We start from the raw sequence: 22,913 nt of genomic DNA, 5'->3' as shown, positions 1-22,913 counted from the left end.
GGTCGATGCGGAGAAGTAGACCCCTAACGAGGAAAAGCAGGAAATAAGACTATGCGGCCACTATATGACTAGACCAGGGAGTGCCGGGAGTATCAATGCGGAAAACACAACAATGCCGCCCAACCCTGAACGCCAAATCATCCAATCCAATCCTACACGCAGGGGATCATTCCGATCCCTCCTTCTCTTCAGACTCTTTGTCTCCCTTTGACCCGCTAATCTTGTCCCACACCTTGCCAAACTTGTCCGTGAGCCAGTCCCAAATACCAATCATGGCTGCCTTGCCCTTCTGTATTGCGTCCTCTTCGGCGCCCTGGCTTTCTTCACCATCATCTCCACCCTGCTTGTCCTCTGTTGGCGCCTCTGTCGATGAAGGTTGTGGGACGGGGTCCACCTGTATGGGCTTCTCAGGAGTTGATGAATGAGTCGCCGTTGATTGCGCCGAAGCAGTTGTCTGAGAGGCAGTGGTTGTATACGGAGGAACAGGATCCTCGGGTTCTGCTGGAGTATCTTCAGACTTGTGAGTGCCCACGGGCCGAAGGGGTAGACGTAGAGTTCCGTTGTTTGGCTCGGGGATAAGACCAACAGAGTCGCAGAGAATGTTGTACACGTTGATATTTTCTACTCATATCAGTATGACTCCCCCAAGTGATGAAGTGGAGGTGGTACTCACGGAAGACATCGATCTGGCTGTTCGGCGGATGGGGGAAGGCCGGTCCGCGGGCGATAAAGATGGCACGCATGAGAGGGTGTTCGTGGTCATATCCGTGCAGTCCACGGGGTTGGTAGACAGAACCGTCCTTCAGCGCCTTCGCCACGTCCATCTCGTCCTTCGTGACGATGGCCCAGCCAGCCTTGGGCACGATCCAGAGCGGCGCAATGCGCTTGTTGTTGGAGAAGTGGTAGCGCTCAGGCATGTTGACATCACGCAGGTAGACGTTGAAGTTAGGGTTCGTCTTGGCCTTTTCAGCCAGACCGTCATACAGTCCCTGGAGATCGTCGGGGTTCTTCGGCCGGAGACCGTACAGAGGCCAGCCGTCGGTGTGTTCGATCTTGGAGGTATCGACAAGGTCCTCGAGCTGCAACAGACGAGTGGTATCTGTCGTGGCCATGCCGTGGTCAGAGACGACAATGACGTTAACGATATCGGTGAGGTTGCGTTTCTCGAGACCGAGGAAGAGCTGGTCCATCATGGCATCGGTGACCTCGATAGTCACGCGAATTTCCGTGCTGTTAGGCCCGTACCTATGGCCATCCGCATCAACATTGGGCACGTACGCCGCAATAAGCTGGGGCCGCATGTCCTCGACCTTGGCAGTCTTGTCCTCCATGCCGGGCTTGTCCAGGAACTCCAGGATCCTGCTGACCTTGTTGTCAAGGGCCTCTTTACCATTGAACCTGTCCAAGAAGGTCGGCTCAACGCCCAGAATGTGCGCCTCACTGCCAGGCCACATGTGAATCGCGGATCGAATGCCCTGCCTCTCGGCTGTCACCCAAAAGGGCTCGCCCTTCCACCACTTCGCATCGAGACTCCGTCCAGGATCGGTGTAGTAGAACTCGGCCTGCATGTCAGGATCCCAGAAGGTATTCCCCACGATACCGTGGCTCTCGGGGTGCAGGCCGGTCGCCAGGGTGTAATGGTTCGGAAACGTGACGGACGGGAAGGCAGGGAGCATGTACTTTGGCGACACGCCCTCTTTCACGAGGGCGTTCAGTCTGGGTGTGATGCCGCGCTGCAAGAAATCGGCACGGAAACCGTCGAGGCTAATGATGATGGTCGTCGGTGCAAAGAGCGCCGTGCCGTTGCTGAAAAGCTCCACCTTGTGCGCCGACTTCCTCTCGAGAGACAGCTTCCACGCCACCAAAACCAGGATCGCGAAGCCAACGGCAATCATGCTGTGTATGACGAGCCACCGGCGCCAGCTCCGCCGCTTGTCCGACTTCGCGTTGGTAACCATTTTTAACCGCTGCCGGTCGATCTCGTCGCTATCGTCTCGTTCGCTGCTCTCGCCGGTTGAGCTACCCTCCTTCATGCCGCCCTCTTCCATCTCGTACATCAGCTCGCCGTCCTCGCCGTGGGTTGCCTTCTCCAACAGGCGATCTTTTCTCTGTTTCCTCCTCGTCCGGCGCTGCTGACGCTTTTCCTTCTCACTGAAAAGGGTTTCGGAAGAGCCGTTACTGGATCCGGGAAGCTGGCCATCCAATCCGCGCCCGAACAGCTTCAGAGGGTTCGGCACGGCGAGACCAGACCCGCGGCGCTGGAGTTCCTGCTTCTTGCGCGTCTCCGCGACAAGCGTCTCGACCTCCTCTTCCTCCATGAACACTAGGCTATCGGCGGCGCGCAGCTCGCGGCTGTTGCGGGCACGCAATTGCAATTGGTCATCGTCGCTGTCGCTGTCCTGGTCGCTTCGGCTATGCAGGGATGAGGCGTCGTCGTCGTATGTGTCGGGGGCCAGGAGGCTTGCGTTGTCACGGTCCGTTCGGGACCTCGAGTTGAGGCGGCGCATCGGCATGGTGGGCAGTTGCCGGATGCAAGGAGGGTTTTCTCTAGGTCATGGACCGTGATGCTCGTGAGACGTAGCCTCTTTGGAGAGGATTAAAACCGAGCCGAAATTATTCCCCTAATTTACGGATTCGAAGTCGCCGCAAGTGGAATTCGCCGCTCCCCCTGTTGTGGATCACCTTGATGGCGCCTTATCGAGGGCGATAGGATCACGTGGCGATCCACAGCATACCCACCCCATGTTCAGGGTCCAAATCTCGGTCTGTGACTGGCCCATCAGTTGTAAACGGGGCCGAGCACGGAGTGGCCCCGTTCCGCATGTTCCCCATAATCCACTTGGCGTACGGCTAAAATGAGCTCTATTATTCAGCTAGCACCCTTTTTCAGTCAACTTGCTGCCGGGACAAACCTGGCATCACCTTGTCATCTTATATTTCGCCGCGCAATACATTTTATCAACCGGTTTGTTTCTAGTCCTGATTTAGCTTGAGCTATGATCTCCGACACATTGAAATTCGCGTCTCCTGCAGCTCTATCGTTGCCAAAGAAGGGCCCGGCGTAACTCTCGCGTTGAACATCGTCTGGACTGCTCAGTACCTTTACCTAGGTAGGTATTGGAAGCAACCGCAGCCTTGCAGTACTCGTTATTCCCGTCCTAGCAGTTCTGGATTGGGGAACATACGCTAGCCTGAACCGTATAGTACATGCATTCAATAGTTGACCTGCCATCTCCAATTATGTTGAAGCAGTGTGGGAGGAGAGCTGAACCGAACCTTGCTCGGCAGGAACGGCATCCTTGCGTGCTATGGTGATAGTGGCGCTCCGCGTCGCATGGCTCGGAAGGTGATGCCTCAAACCGCACAAGGCGCCTCTCCGTAGACAAAGGCGCGACCCCTGAGGAGTGATCGCCGGGGAAATGTTCGACAGATGAATGATGCTGATTCTCAAGATAACAACAGGTGGTTTGAATGCGCACTTTCTTGAGGTCTTCCATGTAGCTATGGGGACTCAGGCATCCCAAAGGACAGAAAAGGGTACTTGTATTGTCCCGCGACTAGGATCAACGCCAACGCGAAAATGCTTGTTTCCTGATTGTGCCACAAGCTGGCAGCGCCGTAGACACATCGCCGGGGTTGTTGCCACTGCTGATTGGCAGCCTGGTCGAAGAAGCAACGTTCTCTATGTCCACCCTTCTACCTTCACACCCTGTCCTGTGACTCTGTAGAACCTATGAGATGCATATGCGCAGTAGGGTGAGACCGAACTGGCCGTGTCAGGGTTTCGGGGGACATTCTATACCGAGTGACAGCCATTTTCTGAACAGTCCCCTTTCAAATCTTGAGTCCGAGGTGCTGCTGCCTGTTCTGTGTCTTCCGTCGCAATCATCGACCCGCTGGTGGCATTTCCAGGATGCCCTTGAGTAGTCACGCCAGAACCGTCCGTTGTACTTGTCATTATTCGGTGAATAACACAACCTTTGGCCATTCCAGGACAACTCTGCATTCATCATTACAGGACCTGCTACCCCACGCCAAACCTCGCCGGCATGCCTCGGCACCATGCATGGAATTCACCCTTTGAAAACCAACGTCGTGTTTCGGACGCCTTCTTGGAATCGCGGCGATGGGAGCCCGACGAGTGCATCTAGTCCGGTCGTTCGCTGGAATTCGCGCAACGAGGTCTTCAGACGCTTTTCAGACGATGCGACGGAGGACGATGTCCAAGTAACCGGGACAACATTCACGTAGGTCAAACACCAAACCCACTGTCGTCGCCTGCCCGGCGATCTTGACCCCTCCTGCGGGACTCGTAGCAGACTTTACAGTCCCACGAGAAGCGCATGCTGAAAAGTGCAACAGGAAAGCCGAGACGGCTTACAAGAAGGCTGTGAAGTCCTTAGAATCCTATCTCAACAAGGAAGATGTGGCTACCGTCATATCTAAGGGCAAGAACGGCAAGGAAATCGATGCCAAGGAAGAGCTACATCAGGTCGTTCGGACGATCCAGAAGACCAAGGAAACAGAGCTAGACGAGGGAAAGACGAAGAAGCTCATCAAGTGTTTAGACCATTACCAGGGCGTTTTCGATATTTTATCGCAGGCAGAGTTCTCGGGCTTGCCGCTAATTTGGGGTGGTCTGAAATTCATACTCCTAGTAATGCTCTTTGGGCTCGATGAGAAAGAGAGAAAACGGGCTAATGGTTTGTAGGTGACGAAGAACAGCAGCGAAGTCCTCCCCAAGGTAGTCGATGTGATGATTGATATTGGCCGGAATCTTGAGAGGATACGAGGATATGCGGCCTTATACCCAACTCCACGGATGCTAGAGTTCACGAGCGAACTCTACGCTGCCATTGTGGAGTTCCTAGAGAAGGTTATCAAGGATGCGAAGAACGCAGAGAAGAATATTATCAGTGAGAGATTCTAGGCCGGGCATGGTTGTCAGACCACTAACGAGTGTGCAGAGCGTACGATGGCGGCTTTCCTCCAACCTTTCGAGGTTCGGTACGGCGACCTACTGTCCAAGATGAAGAACACCCTCATGCACATCCGCGAGGACGCAGAGCTGTGCCTACACGTACGACAGGCCCTGACGAGCCATGCGATAGACAGATACCGGACGGTGTTGCCGCTGCAACGACATCAGATGCATCAAGCCTTCAAGTGTACGCAAGCCAGCCCGAGACAAGCAGATAAGTGCTGACTTTCCTCTGTAGCCATCTCCGACAACCCGACGGCAGACCTGTTCCAGGCGATACGGAAGAACCTGTTTAAAAAGTTCGAGGTCAAAGCAGGATTTCACCAGGAACTGCAAGCCACGTACGAGGTCACGACGTCAAAGGAATGGATTGAGTGGTTCCGGATGGAGCAGAAATATGTGCCGTCGGGGTACTCCCACCAGACGAGAGTCATACAGGCGGAGTGCGATGCCCCGGATCCCCAGCACGCGCTGGTCTGGAAGAAACAGCAGCGCAACTTCGCATCCCACGTGCCATCGGCATATCTGATCTGGACGCGCGGGATGACGGCGCAGTCGGCCATCGCCTCGCTCGTAGACCAGATACTGGTCCAAAAGACGGAAGTCATGGCCGACGCGGGCATCGAGATGAACCAGTTCAAGGAGGCCAACAACAGCGTCAAGTCGCTTTGGAACTTCTTCCTCTATCTGACGACGGTTCTCGGCGGCTGCATGGTGTACATTACCATCGGTTCCGTGGGCGACCACGAGTTCGGCATCGTGAGGAAGTTTGTCAGCATGGCCAAGACGTGGAAGGGCCCGCCCATCAACGTGACGCTGATCCATCCGTTCAACGACAACTTTGCGCGGACGGACGATGTCGTCAACCTCGATGATAAGTACGACGTCCATCCTTCTCTCACGACGACGGACGCAATGCATCACGTGCTGCTGTTGGAGATCAACACAACAAGAAAGGTCTCGGACACGATACAGAACCTCCTATGGGAGACGGCGTGGCGAGAGGTGCGATACGCCGTCATCGGCATCGCGCTGACGCAGGTATTTGAGCAGATACGGTCCGCCGCGACGAGGGCTGCCCAAGAGGCGCCCCGGAGGGAGAAGTTCTTCGGCGAGATAGATTCCGAGCACTGGGAAGCCGCAGTGGCGAAATGGATTTCCAACGAGTCGTGGATCAACATCTTGCGAGAGCAGATTCAACGACACATCGATATAGTCGATATTCATCTGCCCCCTGATAGGAAGGAGCATCTGGAAAGCAGGTTGGGGCTGTTGGTGCTCGCCGAAGATGGCGAGTTCGGCTCGAAGCTATCGGAAGCGCAGCGGGCGTACATATGGGCGAACCTGCAAGAAGCGATCCGGCCCGGCACAGGCGAGATGTTCTGTAGCAAAGTAGACGAGCTCCTACGAGCGCTGCTGGAAGACTACCGCGACGCCATCTCAGGAAAGGAGGGAGAGGCGGAGGGGTTGTCTTACCCTCTCGTCAACGCGTATTTCGGGAAGAGCGGGCGGTGGAGGGACACATTCTCCGAGGAGCAGAATTTGGTGGCGGACGGGATCACGACTGCAATTGAGGTTGGTTTTCGGGATTTGATCCAGGCGCTGGCATCGCAGGGAGATTCGACATAAATAGCATGATACATTCTTTGGGCCGTAAACAGCGTATATGAGTATACACAAAACGCAACTTATCATGCAATCATCATCATCCATCCGTCCATCCACATACCGTCTGTGAGCAATCTAGCACCATGCGTAGTACTCATTGTCCTCCCACACAGCCTCGCCCTCGCCCTTCCACCGCAAGCTCGGGATGCTCCCATCGAGCCTCTCGTCAAAAATCACCCTGACGGCGCCCTCGGTCCGATCGCTGACCCTCTTGGCCGAGGCCGAGATGCCCTCGTCGGGGTTCCACACCAGGACCTTGGCGAGCCCCCAGTCCGCAGCCTCGAGCACAGCGGCGTGGAGTAGCGCCGTGACGTCGGCCTCGGGGTCGCCGCCGACCCGCAGAACCTTGAGTTTCTTCTCGCGGAAGTCGTGGTCCCAGTACACCCACGCCTTGCCATCGGCAGTAGCCGCCCCACGGCGCATGACCTCCCGGTCGACGAGCTCCTTGGCCATGAAGCCATCGCGGGTGAAGTGCCACAGCATCTGGTCGCCCGACGGTGCGAAGGCGACGTGCGTCTTGCCGTCGTCGGGGAGGCTCGCGAGCTTCTTCCTCAGCAGCTCGACGTCCTTGCCACAGAATTCGGGCACCTCCTCGGCCGTGAGGTATCTCAAACCCTGAAGTGGACTCAAAACGGAAGCGTCATCCAGGATGAGCGAAACTTGAAGGGACGGATATACGGCCCAGCCCATACGAGCGTAGTAGATGGTGCCGATATCGCTGTAGAGCACGCTTGCTCTGGAGTCGGCGTCCATGGCCTCCTTGACGCCGTTGAGGAGGCGAGTCGCCATGCCGTGGTTGCGATGGGTCGGGTTCGTGTAGACGGAGGCTATGGCGTAGGCCTTCTCTTCGCGAACGGCCGGGGAAGAGGGATCGCGGACGAAGAGGGTCTTGGCGGTCGCTTCGCAGGACGAGATGATGTGCTCTGGGTCGGCCGGGTCGAAAAGGACGTAGTAGCTGCAGTTGGATGAGAGGGCCGTCTTGGAGAGGGCGAGTTCACGGGCAACGTAGGCCTCGAGGGACATGGGAGGGGCCCATGAGACGCCGTTGAGGCGCCATGCGGCCTCACGCTGGGCTGGGGTAGCCGAGGCGAACTTGACGTTCTTTTCTGAGGCGTGCTGGGTCACGATGAGGTCGGCCATCTTGAAGGGGCGAGACTGAAGGTGAAGAAGGTGAGTCAGTGAGCGGGAGTAAGAGGTGAAAGTGAATGACTGAGAGATGAGTGAGTGAGGATGTGAGTGGGGGATGAGAGGCTCGAAGTTGATTTTAGGTTGAACATGTGGTGTTGCAGAAGTGGCTCGAATGGTCTGGCTTTTCAGTCAGGAAAACCCAGCAATTAGACGGTTCGAAGTCGTCCGAGAACTCGGCTTTTGAATCTCTTTGCAGTATGAGGCAATTGAATCCAAAGTGGACGCAAATCCAGCTGAGCTCGAGTCAATACTGATTTCATGGCAGAGTCGGGGGGGGGGGGGCCACTTGAGAGCTTCAGGCTCCCACAGCGGGGTTGGGGGGGAAGTCGGCGGTAACCCCACTGACAGAGCTCTTGGGGACCGTCCCCCTGGAGGCCTCATTAGAACCACGCCCTGTCACCTACTTACCTACCTATAAGTGATACGCCCCCCCCCCCATCACCTCCCTACCTCCCTGTTACAACAGTCACGGCGGTGACAAACCACAACGACTGCTCACTTCCCACCCACACGTCCGTTGACGTGGCTTGTCTGGTCCCCGAAGTCTTTTGCTGTTGGCAATGTTCATTGGTGGCCGCATAAGTCCTTGAACCACATATGGGAATCGATAGGCAGTCTGCCGCCTCTTCTTACGCGAAAAAGGACGTTTTGTGTGGCTAAGAAGCTACCAGTTCTGCAAAGCGTTGTCAAAACACCCTCTCTACAGCTTCTCTGCATCCCGGTGCTCATCCTATTTGAGGCTACTTTATGGAAACGATGCATTTTTCTCGGTCAAGATGCATCTCTTCTCCATACATCAAGACCTACGCCATTTCTTATGTCGGGTTCAACGCCAGATGATCTTGCGCTTTGTAAAACACTGCAACTGCAGGGGTTGATTATTGTTAGAGCTTCAGTATGATGCGCTGCGCTGCGCAAAGAGTCCCACTCTGCCATCAGCATGATTTGCAACGAAGGTTGTGTTCATGAAATCAACCCGATAGCCAAGCTTCTCCGTATCGGCAGATACATCCGTGTCTCATGTCCACCCAAATGTTCACCTCGATCCCCATAGCCTCAAGGTTCGGCTCACCTCCTATCACCATCGTTTTCTTGTTCCACCCAATGTCCTGCGTCATCAGAGTAAGCAAAGGTATTACGTTTATCCAGCTGGTGATTGGTATAATACTTATGCGACGTATGGCGTGTAACCCAAAGCAAAGGCAGCAACTCATCGGGAGCGGAACATTGCCAGAACAAAATTCGCAAACCTTCATTCCTCTTCAGGTCTGGGGCGCGCGTGCACCGGCTTCCTGACATTGGCGACGTTGACGACGTGGGGTCGCCCGGTGCGAGGTCCGATATCGCGACGCTTGAGTGTCTTCTTCTTAGGCGTGCTAGGGGCACCGTAGTACGCCGGCGGCTTGATAGGGATCTGCGCGGCCACGAGGCCCAGAATGCTGAGCACAGCGAGGAGGAGGGTGAAGTACTTCATCTTGAGCGATGTGCAGAGCGGTGGTGTCAGACGGATAGGAAGCGAGGGACCGAAAGTGCGATCAGTCCGCGGATTCTGGGTTTTTATGTAGGTTTCCACTGCTCATCCGGGTGGAAGCGCAAAAGGGTATGGTAAGCCACGAATCGGTTGTAACTCGACTTTTACTTTTCTGAAGTTCTGCCCTCATCACTTTCTTTATAAGAGCTCCTGTGCTGATAGAAGAGCCTATACTCCGCTATCAGGAATCCTCAAATTGTCCCATCAGACGGCGGCGCGTATAAGCGGAAGCCTCTTATCCCAGGAAGCCGTGAAAGGCCAGCAAAACCAAGCAACCCATCGCGTACGAACCCGGAGTACCAAAGCGCACGGCCCCGCCTGTGACCACAACGGCGGGAGAGGTTCTCGTGGGGTTTCTGGTCGAGGACGCCAGGGTGCTGGCCTGTAGCGGGGCTGTCGACTTGGATTCGCCGCCGGCACCGGCGCCAGCGGGCCGGGTTGGTGTCGGAGTGGGTCTTGGTGCGGATCCATAACCCGAGCCGACCGCCGACGACACCGGACCAGAGCTGGGAGGAGTCGAGGGCTCTTCGATGCCAGGCGGACAATGCCCTAGTTACGAAACTTTTAGTAGTTGTCGTTATCTTGTTCAACGCTCCTCCAAAACTCACAATGATCATCATGAGGCACACATCCGGACTCGTCGGTGTTGTCCGCAGAGGTGGGCGAGGGAGCTGATGCGCCTCCCGGCGGAGTCGTCGGCTTGGTGACTCCTGGAGGACAATGCCCTATGGATTGAATTAAGATCAGCTTTTCCCGAGTAGAGGGTCAGTATTATACTAACAGTGGTCATCATGCGGAACACATTGGCCGTCATCAGCGTCGCCGGCATGAGTCGGCGAAGGTGCTCCGGCGCCTGCTGGTGGCGTCGTTGGCTCAGAAACTCCAGGCGGGCAGTGCCCTTTTGTTCAAGTTAGCCTCTGGCAGGGAAAAACAACCCTAACAATAAGATACACACAGTGGTCATCGTGTGGAGTGCAAGCCCCTCCGTCGACCGGATGAGTAGGAGAACCAGGAGAGCTAGATGTTGTAGGAATAGACCCAGGGAGAGTTGACGGCTCAGAGACACCAGGAGGACAGTGCCCTTTTTTCTAAGTTAGCTAGTAAAATATGAAAGAAATATGATGTGATGCACTCGATACTTACAGTGGTCATTGTGTGGAGTACAAGCCCCTCCGTCAGTAGGATGAGTAGGAGAGTCTGGAGAACTAGATGCTATAGGAATGAACCTAGGAGGATTTGAGGGCTCTTCAACACCAGGAGGACAGTGCCCTTTGTATTCGATTTAGCTACAAGAGCTCGCGAACAGTGAATGATACAATACATACAGTGGTCATCGTGTGGAGTACACTCTGCCGTTGGGGCAGAACCGGCTGGAGTAGTTGGCCGTCCGCCAGCACTATCAGTTGGAGTTGGCGCTGTTCCGGGAGGGGTGGAAGGCTCTTCAACCCCGGGAGGACAGTGCCCTTTGAAAATCGTTAGCTTACGTCTTTCCCTTGGATCCTCTGGGGCCGCCTAGATATCCTCACAGTGATCGTGGTGCGCTTCGCATGTCTCCACGGGGGTGGGTCCCGTGGTCCTGCTCGGCTCTTGGTTCGCCGAAGTGGGCAAGAGACTACCTCCGGGAGGTGTCGTTGGCTGAGGCACTCCGGGAGGGCAGTGCCAGTGATCATCATGTGGCGTACATCCAACTTTATCGGCACTGGTTGTGGTGACATGTGTCGACGATGCTGCAGCAGAGGGGGTTGCCGTCGGTTCGCAGTGCCCTATAAGCCGATTAGAGCCACACAAGCACGGGAAAGGAGCACTTTATATGACTTACAATGATCACCATGAGGACTACACAGGCTGCCGGTAGGAGAAGGGGGCAGAGTGGCTGTCGACGTCGGACACGTGGTGAAGACCGAAAGGGATGTGAGAATGCTGTAGCCGGCGCTACGGAGAGCGTTGGAGTCGTAGATGCCATAACCAGTGAAACTACCGCCGGGGAAGGTGTACAGAGAGGTGTGCACAAAGACAGTAGTCCCAGAGAAAGACACGCCAGAGGTGGAGAATTTGGCGTTCATCGAGTCCATGAACTCGGGCAGGTTGGTGATCGTGGCCGCGATCTGGAGTTGAGTGCTTGTGCGAGTCGTGCATGGCGCGGCGCAGTCCCAGTGGTCCTGATGGAATCTAGTTCAAGCAGATTAGTAAAGCCTTGAAGTCATATGCGAAGAACTTTTCGCGTAACAGGACCGACTAAGCGTGACTAGTGAATTGAGAGGGACTTGGACGATGTCGTTGTGAAGAGGGATCCCACGGGGTCGATGTATGACATGAGAAATAGGCAGAGACTCACGAGCAGTCGGCGCCGGTGGGAGATGGTGGGATTATCCCGCCTTGAGGGAGAGCGGCGGCCATACCGGCAAGAAAGAGGGCTCTAGCTATTTTCATGATAACTGTCGTATATTTGAAATCTAGATTGGCTGCAGAGTGAAATGAGAGACGGGTGAAAAGTGTGATTGGTGCGAGTGGTTTTATACTTGGACGTGTTCCCTCGCTCGACAATAATTCTCAAGAATTCGACAGAATGCTATAACACAACATCCTGCCAGCCTTGCCGTCGTAACATCCTTCGGTTACTGGGAAGACGTCTTAAAACGCCTTCTTCTTTGCGTCTAGCACAACGCCACCCCGGTTGGCATCGCTCCAAACAGCGGCCGACAAACAAAGTGTTCGCCCATCAGGCCTCCCATCACCAGATCTTCGCTTCCATACATGGGTTCGGAGTGTGAAAGAGCCTGCAGGTGGCGGTTCCATTGTTGGAGTGATTCGAGTTGTAAGTTGCGTGAGGACCCGGATGGGTCTCAGGGGTTCTTTCGGTTGCCAAGACCAGATGGCTTGCCTACCTATCTGGTGGTTTTGCGCGGTTTTGGAGACATCAGTCCAAAATTTTGAAGCCTATACATCTAATGGTTGTCCAAGGTGATGCGACCCGGCCTGCGCCAAGGTGGCGGGAGCTCAAGAGTTGAGGTTATCACAAGGTCGAGAGTCCAGATGTGGACACATGGACCGAGCTCATCAAGGTCTCCATCAATATTACGGGTTGCTTTTGTCAACCAAGGGGGCCCAGCGGTCTTTTTGATCCTGCTCGGAAACATCTGGAAAGGATTGAAGCCGTTTGCAAGGGAACACTTGCCTGGTCTTAGTGGTGTGAGAACCTTTATGGCCATCAGATGTAAGCTCACCCTAGAAATGCATCGAGACGATGTTGCAGGCGAACGCTTTCAGTAAGGTAGACACAGCTTGAATGCGGGGGTCAGCGAAGCCGTTCAGAGGCCCTGGGCATATTTGTCTGGAAGCAAATAAGCTTATGTTAGAAAAGCGGGTTGGCTTATGTTGCATCGAGTCTCTCCCGCATCTCATCGCCATCGAGACTTATGATAATGTCACGCTACCGAGTCTCGAAGAAGAAGAATAAAGAGCGTTGTATCGCTTAGAGGTAATCGAGGGATGAGCGCGAGATGACTTCGTAGACCAAAGCTTGCATTTGAGCTAAGCCTTTTGAGAGAAGCGGTCCTCCATCACAGCTTTGTCCTGGGTTCTGCGTACTGGTTATTTATGTATAAATAGCGGCTGCGATTTCCTCTCGTCTGACGCCTGATCACAACACAATCAACCAAGATCACGACATCTACCTACAAACAAGCCTCAGATATCATGGTTTCCTTCAATATTCTCATCGCCGTCCTACCTTTGGCCACAGCCATGCCCTCCCTCGTCACGTCGTCTCTGGAGGAGCGAGCTTGCGTGCCTCCTTCCAACTGCGGCGCTCCCATCGACGTCTGCGAGTTCTGCTGCGCCTCTACCGTGGTCCCCAACAGCGCTCTTTGTCACTCCCACGGCGAATCTTGCCCGGGCGGCACCGCCTACCACTGTGATTCCGAGCACTAAGAGCTGACGACACCGCCATCCCCATTACCAGCGCATCCCTCCCTCGACTTTGGTCACTCATTGGAGTACCTTATGAGCCAATACAAGATGGATCAAAAGACTACGGCTTGAGGAGAAAGCACAGCAAAGCCGAGTAAAAGACATGCGAGCATAGGTTGGGCTGGGAGCTCCATCGGAAAGGTTTCGACACCGGCTTCACTTTGACAAGCAACGTACCTTGAATAAGACTTCAACTTCCTTTTCAATGTATTTGATTCTGTGTTTATTCACGAGAGCAATGAACTTCATCCAGCTAACCGCTTTGCCGAAGAACTTGATGGGTCAGAAGATGTGGAACAATTCCAGTGCTTTGTTAACCACTGATATCTCGTGATCAAGCCCCGATCTGAAGCAGGTAGGAAATGGAAGCCAAACCTTTTGACTGTCATTATTATTATTATTCAATTTCCAACTGTGATTCAAAGCCATAACTCCCACACCCAGTAACGCAAAGGCGGCGGAGTGTCAACGGAGCATCATCGTCGCAAACAAAGCATCGAATGGCTATCCAGTGCTGTTTGCCGATGCTCCGACAGTTTCAGGACCGACATATTCTTCGAAATCAATGAGAGTGGTGTTGATAGCCTCAGGCTCGACTTCTGTCTGCAGACCGCGAAGAGTCCAGTTCGTGAGAGGAGGAAGCCGTCTGGTGCTGGGGTTTCGGAACTGATCCCAAGCCTGCCGCATCTTCGAGCTGATAGTCAAGGTCAACAAGACGTTTCTTGCTAAAAAGCGAAAAAAACGGAATTTCTAAAATGATAAAATCGGAAGCACACAACTTACACTTGGCCAGGGGTGAAGGACAGTTTCTCGGTGCTGGTGGTCTTTGTTAGTCTCGCAGATGATCACGTATCAATCTATGCAGTAAACTGCCTACCAAGTGGAGTACGTCATGTAATTACGGACCAGATCGTGACCGGGAAGCGCAGGGCACGAATCCTTGCCATCGGTGCACGACAGATCGCCCTTGACTTCCGCCTGCGGGGTATCCGACACGTGGTCTCCGTCCGGGACGGCACAACCTCCCGCGAACGGGTGGAAGAGGCCAAGCCAGTGACCCACCTCGTGGATGATGGCCTTCTTCGACAGGTAACTGACCATGGCGCCGTGGCCGAGGAAGACGCCGTCGATGGTCAAGAGATCTGCTACGTTCCTCTGTAGGAGTTGGGGAAAGTAGGCGAATCCCAGGAGACCGGGTGTCATGTTGGCCACAAGGTATATATTCAGCGTCTCGGCGCCACCGGCGCGGACCTGGCGCTGCAGACTGAGCGAGGTTTCCGTAACGCGGGTGGAGTATACATATTCCCCATGCACTTTTCCCGGGAGAATGTAGGACTTCAGGGGGCTGAAAGAGATTCCCAGACCCGAGTATCCCTCCTCGAGAGTCTCTTTCAGTCTGAGGATCGGAGAAGTCTGGATGAAATCACATGTCAGTAAAGCTCTGTGGACCTGGAGTTTAAGGTCTACGAATGCGGGATGGTTCGATACTTTAGTCAGTTTTGCCACTGCCTCGGGGTTGCCAACGACGAAAACATTGACGGGGATATTTATGACGTTATTGTTATCAACCGCCTGGTTGAGATTAGCATCCCGGAGGACTTCAAGGTCGTCCGAGTCGTTGAGGTGAGCGCCATCTGCATAGGAGCACCAGTGCTTTTCTATCCAAACAAGGTTTTCTCCGTCGAGATAAGAGTCTTGGAAAGGCAGAGCAAGTGCGACACTCGTTATCGACGCAACACCTATCAACCAGAGTATCCAAGACGGACAGAGCATTTTGTCGATTTGATAGGATCCGTTCGGTGGTTGGTGGTATGTAGGGAACGCAGACCCAAAGTTTTGAGGGCGCGGGTTTGGTTAAATAGCTGCGCAAGAGAGAAGAAGAAAAAAAAGGCTCACTGCAACGGACCAAAGGGTAGCGAGTTTTGAGCTGACAGATTTCTCTTGGAGATTCATAGTTATGCAGTAGTCTAAATTGTGGGAGGTAACACGCAGGACCTAGAGGCCATTCACCATTTCCGTCAAACCATGACTCCTAAAAGTCAAAATGCAATCCACCCTTACGGGTTGTTGACACACCCAACCCCCTTGGGTCCCAGAAACACTACTGCTGAAGCAGAGGAGAAAACCGTGCTCGTGTTGAGCTCGCGAATGTCCACAGGAGATCATGGTGGGGGATGGGCTTTCCGTACGACGTAGCAGCGAAATATTGGGTTGAAAATGACTGAAACCAAAGGGCTACGACGGCTTGGTCGTAAAATTGGGTGGAAACAAGGTGTGGTTGATCCAGTATAAGGGCAAAGTGTGTTTTTCGGCAAGGGCAATGATTTGGCCAGGTGCGGTATCTGGCTATCCATAAAAGGGGTTCGCAAACTTCCAGGTCGTTATGGAAGCGCCAAAGGTAGTAAATTCGAGTGTGTGTGTGTGTGGGTATACGTGGCAAGAATATAAAAAGAAATGTATCGCAAGAGTCGTTGTAATGTGGTCGCAGAGAATCAACGTGATGCCGACGAAGAGCGATCCATGCTCTAATGGTCGACACGCACCGCGTAGAAAGTTGAACGTCGTGGTCATCGACGAATATGTTCTAAGCCTTCTTCAAGAGTCGCTTGAGGAGACTCTTGCTCGGCGGTGACGATCCTATAGCGGGTTCTGTCAGCAACTTTGTTCTTCCAGTGATGTGATTGGCAGCTGACTGCGCGTTCACTGAGGGACGACTCGGAGGAACATCTCGCAGAATACAAATGTACGATGATAAGGCGACAGCACTGGCAACTTGGAACAGGGGAGACAAACTTACCATTGAGGGTGCCGGCGGCATCGTTCTTCTCTTTTGACACGGCAGGGGCACCGTCCTTGTCAACAAGAGTTGCTTCCGACGCCATCGCACCGACGCTGGGCCGCGATGTCGGAGCAGGCTGACGGGGCCGGCGAGGCATGGCTGCAGTCTGCATGTGGGGGATGACAAATGCGGATTCGTAGAAAGAGCCCGACATCTTCTCGTCTACTCTATCTCTGAGGATAGCTTTGAGGTGCTGCTGAGATTCGATAGAGCTCATGGGGAGTAGTGAAAAGGGAGAGTCTGATTGATGACTTGGAGGTTTCTTGTCAATAATGGCAAAAGGCTTGCAATGGATGTTTGAATGCTTGATCACGATGGTGTCTGGATCCGGGGTTACGTGGGAGAAAGAGAGGTCTTGGACAGTCTTTATACATTAGGAGGGCGGGATGTGATTTCCAATACAAACGCGGCTTCGGCAGGTGAGGCACATTTTGACTCACAGATGCAAGTCTTTCCTGTACATGGCATCATGTCGAAGGGCGCGTTGTGAATTGAGTCAACGGAGTGGTAACGCGTGGACGGTATAGTCATGTTAGTGCTGTTTCCGCGAGGGTCAGACGGGGGGATCGTAGCCGAAGTGGAGGCCCGGTCGGTTCCCGAATGTGATTCTTGAGCCAATCACGTCTTTTGCCAGATGTTCGGGTTGCGTAGACGACCGCTGGCCGGTAAGCTCTTAGGAAAAGCCTGTCCGGTCAGTCGAATTGGGTTAGGCTCACGCAACGAGGTGATGCAGGGCTAATTTGTTCGGCCAGTCGCTTTGGGAAGAGTCAATATAAGGATTGGTAACACGCCGACGAGGAGGGTGGGGTCGCGATCGAGGTACGTACCTGGTATCGAGACAGACGGGGAAGGCGAGGTAGGTGTGTGTTCCCCTTCCGAAGCCGAAGCCGAAGCCGAGCACCCCATCACGAACGAACTTCACACCGTCCACAGGCGAGCCGAGATTGATTGGTCCGAGTTTTGCGATTCGCTTCCAGGGTTTTCTCTCATGAGACGGCGTGGTCTGCTTATCCAAGTTCGGAAACGGAAACATTGGCCCATTCATCTCGACTGTTGGGAAAACAATCCGTGTCAAAGGTAATGGAGCCGACACAAACACCTCCCCGGCTCCTGTTCCGAAAGAACGGACGACCGCAGGCGTGCGAGCCGTGCCGGAAGCGCAAGGTCGCCTGCGATCATGCGCAACCCGTCTGCAACAGGTGCAGAAAGTCGAAACGCCCCGGTGAGGCGTGCGAATACATTCTGGGTGACAGCCCGAGACCAAGAGATACCACCCCGAGAACGACTCGGCCGAGGGAAAGCCGGCGCAGCTCGAGGGCCCCTTCTCTGCCGTTGACGGCACCAACCTTCCCACCACCTCCCGCAACGGCAACACGACTCGTACCGGAATCGGCGTCGACGGGAACAACGACAACTACGTCATCGGCATCCGTGAGAACCGCCGCAAGCCGTCCCCGTGCATCCGTCCCCGCCAGCCTCCCCACCAGCCCGGACTCGGTCGGCACGGGGACCACCCCTGCCGTCCTCGGCATCGGCTACCTTGGCTTCACCTCCTTCTGCGGCATCTACGAGGAGACCCGGTCCAGCCTGAACCGGCTCCAGCCCTCCGGCGCGACCCCGATCGGCGAGATCGGGGCTATGGCTAACTGCGGGCTCGAGTGCTCCCCGCCCCTGACGAACCAGGCCCTAGAGACGTGCCTGACCATCCTCCGCCATGTCCCGGATCGGGACATGGGTCTGAAGCTGTTTGAAAGTCACGTCAACCCGAGCGACGGCTGGATCCGCCTGGCCGCGAAGCGTATGGTGATGTCGCTGTACGAGACATTCCCGCAGTACTTTTGCGGAGGCGGGAAGGCCGACGATGCGCAGCTGACGGCCCTCGCCCGCACCATCTGCCAAAACACCGCAAAGTGCGTGTCTGACGAGGAGTCCGACCCCGAGAAATGGATCGCCCAGTTCACTGGCACGAACCTGCGCTGGGAGTCGCTGGGCGTCATGTTTGTATATTGGGAGCTGGCGGCCCGGTACCTTGGCCCTTACCGGCCTGACGTCGGCTCACAGTTCCAAAGCGTCGACGAGGGGACCAGGGTCGTGTTGCAATACCGTTACTGCGTCGGTGCAAGCATAGAGCTGACCAAGGCTGCCGGCAGCGGGGGCAACACCCTGCTGCTCTTCATGTCTGCGAAGCGGACCATTATCGAGTCCATCTTCTCGGGCGATGCGAGTAAGTGAAACCTCCGGCTTAGAGGCGCTGGCGCATTTCAAACCACGCAGCCGGCGGCAACGTCTGACGGATCAAAAAAGAACTGAAGCCCGCACCCTCTTAGGTTTTGCCTGTTGGCAAACGCACGCCGAAACGGTGGCCCTGTCGACCTTTCTCGGCTTCCACGACGAGGTTGCCGCAGAGCCGTACAAGCCGACCATCTGCTCCGAGATCAAGCGCAAGCTCTTCTGCTACGTCTTCTACATGGACAAGGTGCTGGCCTCGTTCGCCGGCCGGCCACCGCTCATCAGCCGCCGCTACGCCCGCACGCCGCCGCCTCTGGATCTCAAGGACGAGTATCTTCTCTCGGACGAGGCCACGCTGGCACGCCACGTGGCCGCCCTCGACGAGCACGGGTGGAACACGGAGGGCGACCTGAACTCCGCCACCATCGTCCGGGCCCGCGTCATGCTAGCGCATATCCGGGATGAGCTGTTCGAGATTGCTCTCGGTCACGGGCCGGTGACGCCGGTCGAAACACTTCTGTAGGTTGCCGTGGAAGATGACACCGAGAATTAGCCGGTATTAAAGGCGAGGGCGAGGACTCTGCTGACTTTGGTTGCTCCAGAGAGATCAAAGAAAGGCAGCTTCGGACAGTCGCCGGTCTGCCCAAGATCCTCGTCTTCAAAGAAGAGGACGTCCAGGACCGGAAGTTCGACGTATCGCTGCTGTACGTCCGGCTCATCGTCCACCTCGAACACCTCCAGAACATGTTCTTTATCGAGCGTCTGCTCGCTAAGCGGGGCCACGATGACGGCGCTCTGCTTTCCGTCAGTTTCGAGATGGTGTCGAAAACGCTCATGTTCTGGACGAACATGGACCGTCTTTCCTGCATGAACGGAGATTTTGAGTGGCTCGTACGTGTCACTTGACCCCCCGCTCCCCTATCTTTAAGTGGGAAGAACACCAGCCGCTGACACGACCTAGGTCATGGCCTACGCCGCCCCCGGCGGCGGCATTCTTTGCCTCGAGCTCCTCAAGCCCACCCTCCACGGCGGCAACCACCCGCAGAACCCGAAATTGACGCGGTCAAGCATCATACAGAAGCTGAGCCTGCTCGTGGGCTTCCTCGACTGGGTCAGCCCGACGGCGCCCAACGGCGACCTCTGCGCCGACTGCAAGTGCATCATCCAGCACGTCCTCGACCAAGCCCTCAACGGCCCCGCCGCCTCGGCCTCGTCCGCCGTGGACGGCGGCTTCCCCGCGGCCCTGGACGCCATGGACTGGGACTTTTCCACCCAGCTCGACTTCAACTTTGACCTGCTCGACACGTTCGACTGGCTGCGCCCCGAGGTTCCATCGGGCCAGCAGTCGTGAGAGCCTGCGAAAAGCGGGCGGTACCGTCTGAAGGAAATTCGTCGGTACTTCTCCACGTCTGACCGGCATCTCAATCAACCCCGAACTCCACGGAGCACCTATTTTTTTGCAGTTCTTGAACCGCACTGTATGGCGAGACAAAACGATGAGTGACGAGACATGATACGGAAATAAATGTATGTATATGTATTTGGGGGGTGGGGGGGGATGAAATTTTGTCCGCAATCTAGGCCCCCGATTTGATGAAAGAATGTGTTGGTCGAGATGAGAATCATAGAAACACCATGATCCTAAGTAGTTGCTGATAGTGTGAGAACCCCTGCGCCCTGCCCAACCTGTCCAGCATCCCGATCCAATCTGAGCGTGCGATGAAATATCTGTGTACCAAGGAGACGGGTCACAGGTCATATCAGAGCTATGTCGGGCCGGGATCAGACGCTCCGCACCCCCCTTTCACCCTCGTTACAGAGCACGACTTCGTTCAATATCGACAACATCTCAACGGGAAGTCAGCCGGTCGACGTGTAGTAGTCGGAAGAGGAACACCCCGGTTGAGGAAAGATCACACGCAGTGTCTGTACCGTTCCATCAGTCCCGCCATTGCCATGAAAAAAAGCCTTGCTGTACACAAAGTGATTTCGAGACACTGGCCTCAGTTCGCGCCCGTGACAGAAAGAGGTTGTCAGGGAGCTCGCTGGACAAACCTGTTGTTGCGTATTTCTATCGAACAGCAGGCCAGCGATGTGGCGTACTGGTTTTCATGTGAAGAAAGTTATACCCAAAAGGTGCATTTAGTGGAACGGCGCAGAGTGAATGGAACCATGCGCCTGGCGAGATGATACTAGACCACCGGGCTTCGCACACAAACTACAGACGTACTCGGCGTTGTCTACTACTGTCGCCCTTTGTTGATTATACCACACACGGCTCTCGTCCAGCCCACATTTGGCACTGAAAGACCAGAACCAGTAGAGTAAGGAGTGCTTCCCAGCATCGTAAAGAGAAGACCCCTCACATCTCACTCGCATCATCATCACCATCATCATCATCATTCAGCGAAGAAAAACGGTTGAAATATTGGGCTCAAGTAATTCACACTCAGCTAAGACAGTGGTCCAGCGCGCAAGCACCTCGCCCTTGTGTATTTCTGCGGTTTCTTCAACGGAGAGGAACCGGTGTCTTTGGCAGACGTCATCTACCCAGGGGAATGTTTATGACTGCATTTGCTGCTCTTCAAGCTCGACTCAACGATCGACAGTAAGATCTGATGTCATTTTCGGTGTCTCGTCGTGCGATAGCAAGCCAATCGGTTCTGGCCAAAAGGCACGAAGAAAGATCGCTCAGAACCGGCTCGCCACGACCACCCATGGTTATGTGATAAGTTTAAGTGTGGCTGACTCACCTTGGGGTGCCTAAGTGTGATCGAGATCGCCCAGCTCCGCGGGGAACAGCCTACCCACGAGTATGGCGATGTTGAAAAGTCGATGCGATGCAATGCATCCTTTCGACACCCAAGATTGAGCCGGATTGGTACGCGAAAATGGCTTGTCTTGTCTCAGAGGTTCGGTTCTATTTCGTGGTCGAGACTGATGATGACATTGCGTAGTAGGGTAATGATCGTCAGAGGTGATCCTTTCCTTTGCATGCGTTGACATCCAAAGGTCTGGACCGCCGTTCGCTGTCGAATGATGCCAAACACAACAGTATCAGACAATAACAAGACTGTAAACAAGAGTTGGCCGTCCGGTCCTCAAGCCAAGAGGGCTACAGACTTGCTCACTCATTTCGGGTTCATTGCCAGCGACTCAGCGTTGCTCACGCTGAACACCTGCTATGGAGGGTCGAAGCGTTTTGAAAAATGATACAGAGGAAACTTTGAGCAATACCTCGCGAATGCCGGATCAGAGATAAGCTGGAAAGCACAATGACCACGGTAATCAAACCATTCGCGGGCGGTTGAAGATAAGGGCCCATACTCTGGAAGTGGGGAAAAAGGCAGCCGTGGCCGATGCTTGTCGAGCTGGCTCCGTTCGCATGCCAGGCACTCATGCGTGCTTGCAGCAGCGTCTAATCTAAGACCTGCAGACAGAGTGTTTGAGGGTGCAGATGGTTGTGCAGACACAGAGGGCCGGGGAATAGACAAAGAGGTAGGAAATTTTCCGTTCCATGATGAGACAGTGTCGTCTGTCTGGCTGGGGCGTGAAACTCGATCCGGACGTTGCCCCAAAGTGAGACGGAGGTCGGGTCCGGTGAGCTGGACAGGCGTTGCCGATTTTGGGCGGGTCTAGAATACACGGGGCGGATTAAGAGGCGGAATATTGAGAGGCTGCGGCCCGGTGGGGTAACACACACGCCGGCCGGCGCAAGAGTCGATGGTGAATGATACTCAAGCGACCACAGATCGTCCTTGAGCCGCTGCCTGTCGTGGCCTGCGAAGGCTGTGGGCTTCTTTCTCAGTGGCTGTGCCAGATCCAGGCGAGTACACGACCGCCGGCGCCGATATGAATCTCACGCACATTGATCCTGCATCGCGACAGTGCTTTGCCGAGCTCATTGTCGCATTCAAAAATTTGGCATGAGGACGCGAGATCCACGTTGTCGATAGTGAAACCCATGAACGTAGTGCAACAACGGCTGGTGGTAGGTTTGACGGCAGGTTTGCCATTGGCCAAGGGCCAGACTTCGTGGTAGTAAGCCAACGCACGTCGCATGGTGGTGGGTCTCCAACACGGTTGTCGGTTCATGATCTAGGACTCGTAAGGGGAGCACGACATGATTGCGGACAGAAAAGTCGCGGGGATGCGCACGCGATGCAGCCGCCTGGCGCGACCATCGATGTGGCTGTATGGGCATCGAGCATTGCACACACGCAGATCGAGCTTTGACGCGGGCGCCATCGGAAGCTTGGTGGTTCCTTCTTTGGGACAGCCTACATAAGCACTGACTACACAACATACCCGGGCAGCCGAGCTAATATGGAAAGTGGGCGGCTCGTCATGGGCAGATGATGGATACAACAGAACGGCGGGCTTCGCCGCACTGTTCGTAGGCGAGCGGCTTCTGAAGCGCCGAGGAAGCGATGCTAGGACGTCGAGTACTGCGTGCGTATCGAAATCGAGAATGAGACTACTTCGGCCAGAGAGGGGCTGAGATGCAG

At 54.9% G+C, this 22,913-nt stretch overlaps 11 protein-coding genes across 11 annotated transcripts; 3 read left to right on the top strand and 8 right to left on the bottom strand.

Moving 5' to 3' along the window:
* Nucleotides 1–43: 43 nt before the first annotated feature.
* Nucleotides 44–2,634, bottom strand: CDEST_08170 (Putative Type I phosphodiesterase/nucleotide pyrophosphatase/phosphate transferase). Its single transcript, XM_062924329.1, has 2 exons — nt 674–2,634; nt 44–621 (listed from the first exon to the last, which is right to left on the bottom strand). Exons 1-2 carry the CDS (start codon nt 2,511–2,513, stop codon nt 167–169), a joined length of 2,295 nt encoding a protein of 764 aa, XP_062780380.1. The 5' UTR covers nt 2,514–2,634; the 3' UTR covers nt 44–166.
* A 911-nt stretch (nt 2,635–3,545) lies between these two features.
* On the top strand, nt 3,546–6,630 carry CDEST_08169 (uncharacterized protein). The gene is made up of 5 exons (XM_062924328.1): nt 3,546–4,247; nt 4,363–4,657; nt 4,712–4,916; nt 4,968–5,168; nt 5,220–6,630. Exons 1-5 carry the CDS (start codon nt 4,063–4,065, stop codon nt 6,608–6,610), a joined length of 2,277 nt encoding a protein of 758 aa, XP_062780379.1. The 5' UTR covers nt 3,546–4,062; the 3' UTR covers nt 6,611–6,630.
* Nucleotides 6,631–6,715: 85 nt separating this feature from the next.
* Nucleotides 6,716–8,081, bottom strand: CDEST_08168 (Putative acyl-CoA N-acyltransferase). The gene has a single exon (XM_062924327.1). It carries the CDS (start codon nt 7,787–7,789, stop codon nt 6,725–6,727), a length of 1,065 nt encoding a protein of 354 aa, XP_062780378.1. The 5' UTR covers nt 7,790–8,081; the 3' UTR covers nt 6,716–6,724.
* Nucleotides 8,082–9,089: 1,008 nt separating this feature from the next.
* Nucleotides 9,090–9,311, bottom strand: CDEST_08167 (uncharacterized protein; the record flags this gene model as incomplete). Its single annotated transcript, XM_062924326.1, has 1 exon — nt 9,090–9,311. The coding sequence occupies one exon, from the start codon at nt 9,309–9,311 to the stop codon at nt 9,090–9,092; it is 222 nt and encodes a 73-aa protein (XP_062780377.1).
* A 1,659-nt stretch (nt 9,312–10,970) lies between these two features.
* On the bottom strand, nt 10,971–11,765 carry CDEST_08166 (uncharacterized protein; the record flags this gene model as incomplete). The annotated part of the gene is made up of 3 exons (XM_062924325.1): nt 10,971–11,131; nt 11,211–11,537; nt 11,704–11,765. The coding sequence occupies 3 exons, from the start codon at nt 11,763–11,765 to the stop codon at nt 11,059–11,061; spliced, it is 462 nt and encodes a 153-aa protein (XP_062780376.1). The 3' UTR covers nt 10,971–11,058.
* Nucleotides 11,766–13,064: 1,299 nt separating this feature from the next.
* CDEST_08165 (uncharacterized protein) lies at nt 13,065–13,298 on the top strand (the record flags this gene model as incomplete). Its single annotated transcript, XM_062924324.1, has 1 exon — nt 13,065–13,298. One exon carries the CDS (start codon nt 13,065–13,067, stop codon nt 13,296–13,298), a length of 234 nt encoding a protein of 77 aa, XP_062780375.1.
* Nucleotides 13,299–13,617: 319 nt separating this feature from the next.
* On the bottom strand, nt 13,618–14,181 carry CDEST_08164 (uncharacterized protein). The gene has a single exon (XM_062924323.1). The coding sequence runs from the start codon at nt 14,022–14,024 to the stop codon at nt 13,842–13,844; it is 183 nt and encodes a 60-aa protein (XP_062780374.1). The 5' UTR covers nt 14,025–14,181; the 3' UTR covers nt 13,618–13,841.
* Nucleotides 14,182–14,208: 27 nt separating this feature from the next.
* Nucleotides 14,209–15,110, bottom strand: CDEST_08163 (Putative peptidase M43, pregnancy-associated plasma-A; the record flags this gene model as incomplete). The annotated part of the gene is made up of 1 exon (XM_062924322.1): nt 14,209–15,110. The coding sequence occupies one exon, from the start codon at nt 15,108–15,110 to the stop codon at nt 14,211–14,213; it is 900 nt and encodes a 299-aa protein (XP_062780373.1). The 3' UTR covers nt 14,209–14,210.
* An 811-nt stretch (nt 15,111–15,921) lies between these two features.
* Nucleotides 15,922–16,393, bottom strand: CDEST_08162 (uncharacterized protein; the record flags this gene model as incomplete). Its single annotated transcript, XM_062924321.1, has 2 exons — nt 15,922–15,974; nt 16,135–16,393. 2 exons carry the CDS (start codon nt 16,391–16,393, stop codon nt 15,922–15,924), a joined length of 312 nt encoding a protein of 103 aa, XP_062780372.1.
* An 863-nt stretch (nt 16,394–17,256) lies between these two features.
* On the top strand, nt 17,257–19,756 carry CDEST_08161 (uncharacterized protein; the record flags this gene model as incomplete). Its single annotated transcript, XM_062924320.1, has 4 exons — nt 17,257–18,400; nt 18,504–18,924; nt 19,008–19,296; nt 19,367–19,756. The coding sequence occupies 4 exons, from the start codon at nt 17,257–17,259 to the stop codon at nt 19,754–19,756; spliced, it is 2,244 nt and encodes a 747-aa protein (XP_062780371.1).
* Nucleotides 19,757–20,825: 1,069 nt separating this feature from the next.
* On the bottom strand, nt 20,826–22,252 carry CDEST_08160 (uncharacterized protein). The gene has a single exon (XM_062924319.1). It carries the CDS (start codon nt 21,409–21,411, stop codon nt 21,169–21,171), a length of 243 nt encoding a protein of 80 aa, XP_062780370.1. The 5' UTR covers nt 21,412–22,252; the 3' UTR covers nt 20,826–21,168.
* Nucleotides 22,253–22,913: the final 661 nt, after the last annotated feature.

This window comes from Colletotrichum destructivum, chromosome 5 (genome assembly GCF_034447905.1).
Source record: "Colletotrichum destructivum chromosome 5, complete sequence".
Classification (NCBI taxonomy): domain Eukaryota; kingdom Fungi; phylum Ascomycota; class Sordariomycetes; order Glomerellales; family Glomerellaceae; genus Colletotrichum; species Colletotrichum destructivum.
The sequence above is the reverse complement of the archived record's forward strand: the minus strand, read 5'-3'. Positions and strand labels throughout refer to the sequence as shown.